The following is a 2149-nucleotide window of genomic DNA, read 5'->3' as shown; positions in this document are numbered from 1 at the left end:
CCTTGCAATTTGGAACATAGCGCGAATGAAGCTACTTTCAAAGAGGTCACATGTTGCTTTATCATTACTGGTACCAAACAGCCTGGAAGTACGTAGAGCACGTCGACCGACATTAAAAATGGGTCATAGCATTGTGGAATAGTTACTACGAACTTTGTAGGATATTTCAGTGAATATGTGTGCTTTGACACATTAAATTATCATAAAATCATATGATCTGTTGTCGGTCATAACAGAAATCGCCTTCCCTTTGTGGTCTTTTGACAGAGTTGACAAGTTTGTCACTTTCAAGAATAATGACGGACCATTGTAAAGTGCCATTTGCCGCACTCAAATCTTGAAGAAAAGGTGGCCGAGTACGACGCGGTCCACTCATCGGATTTGTCAATCATGCCGTCGTCGCGGCAACGCTTTTGTTCAAAAGTCACTACCATTTGAACAAAACTTGGCGGCAAATCAAAAGATGCGCACTCTGATAAATAGTGGCTCCGAGTTACCCTCGGCACACTCGTCCAACATCCGTTGAGAGTTGAACATCGTCTACAGAGCCAGTAGTCCAACAACGTTTCGTTCAGTCTGAGTCATTTTTGTCAGAGAAAACAGTCCATTGGAGAAGTCCTTCAAGTGACGACAACATGAGAAATCAACAAGACTTATCCACAGTGAACTCGTCAACAGTCCCTGTGACAGTAGATCTCACGTCCAATTCTCCAAAGAAAGGTAAGCGTTTTTCATCCATAACAGAGCTTGGACACCAACGATCCACAAGCGCTTATAAATGAGAAGCGATTTTATGAAAGAAATGCGATAACCTTACACGTCTTACACCCCAGGGAGGTCACAGACTATAAACCACTTGTCGTGCACATCATTACAACAAAGTTGAAGATGTCACAGTTTTGTTGCTATGGGACACTGTGGTTTATCTCATTAAAAGGAAGTGGAATTTTACGATTTATGAGTTACCATCAGACAACGAAGGTTAACACGAATTCTCAATCCCACAGGTACAAAGAAGTTGAGATACAGGCATCGGTATTTGAAGACAGAAGCTGGGCAGCCATCTTGTTTTCGAGGACCAGCGTTCAGTAGAGACAGAGTGACTGCATTGTTGCAGGTTTATAACGATTACACCAAGTATCCCGACTCAGAGCAAGTTAAGAAAACAGCGGAATTGCTCGGTCTGACCGCCAAACAAGTAAAGGTAAGGAAAACGTATGTTTTGTTGTTGTTGGTGGTGGTGGTGGTGTGAAAGCAAGGAATGGACGCGTTAAGTTGCCATCGATTCTTGCAATCGCCGGAAGAAAATGGAAAATATATAAATTTGTAGGATACTTGTTAGACATGTTAATTTGGCAACCGAGGAGTCGCAGTTGACTAACTTTATGAAAAAAAACCGGAATATTTCAATGTATACGCTCTGTCTATTCCAGGATTGATGTTTCCATATCATCCCCCTAAACACCCTTCACTGAATGCTCCTCACTGTAACACTCGCAACGTCATTTCTGGGAACACCTGATTTTTTGCCTGGTAAAGCCACTATTTATCCACCTTGACAAGAGCTATTTCAAAATGCTAGAAACGTTTAATTAGGGATTACGGATAATTGAAAACAACGGGGTAAATATCACTAACGATTCGTAATAAAGTGTTGCACTCACAGCCTATTTAACATTTTGTTTATATTTTCAGTGTTGGTTTCGGAATCGACGCGCACGGGAGCGACAACAGAGGAATTATATGCAGCGTCTGGAGCTGAAAGATACCTTTTTACAGTCATGTTCGCCACACGTCAGCAGCCCACAGTCCACCGACATTCATTCAACGGCGAATGCCACTCCGTATGATTCCAACCAAACCAGCTTTGAATTTCCCAGCATCTTTGTGTTCCAGTCTTCACCCGATTCAGCACTCTCTCCGAGCTTACCTCCGTCTCCGCCCAGTTACTTTAATCCCGTCGAACCCTCCTACAACTTGACCTGGTCACCTGACGCCGTTGACTACTGCTGGCCGGGACACGTTCCATGTGTACCACTTCCATTCCATTGCGGTGTTATCTGTGGTTTACCGAGATATGGTAACGGCTATTCAGCTGTTCCGCAGTTTCCAACTCCACCGCAGTCTCGCAGATATCTTCCTTAGAACT

The 2149-nt window shown here is 43.4% G+C and overlaps 1 protein-coding gene across 1 annotated transcript; it reads left to right on the top strand.

Annotated features, from left to right (window-relative positions):
* The first annotated feature begins 443 nt into the window (after positions 1-443).
* LOC139150661 (homeobox protein prophet of Pit-1-like) lies at positions 444-2149 on the top strand. Its single transcript, XM_070723092.1, has 3 exons — positions 444-720; positions 1008-1204; positions 1696-2149. The coding sequence occupies exons 1-3, from the start codon at positions 636-638 to the stop codon at positions 2143-2145; spliced, it is 732 nt and encodes a 243-aa protein (XP_070579193.1). The 5' UTR covers positions 444-635; the 3' UTR covers positions 2146-2149.

Source organism: Ptychodera flava, chromosome 14, assembly GCF_041260155.1.
Source record: "Ptychodera flava strain L36383 chromosome 14, AS_Pfla_20210202, whole genome shotgun sequence".
Classification (NCBI taxonomy): Eukaryota; Metazoa; Hemichordata; class Enteropneusta; family Ptychoderidae; genus Ptychodera; species Ptychodera flava.
Note: the sequence above shows the minus strand (reverse complement) of the source record. Positions and strands in the feature narration are given on the sequence as shown.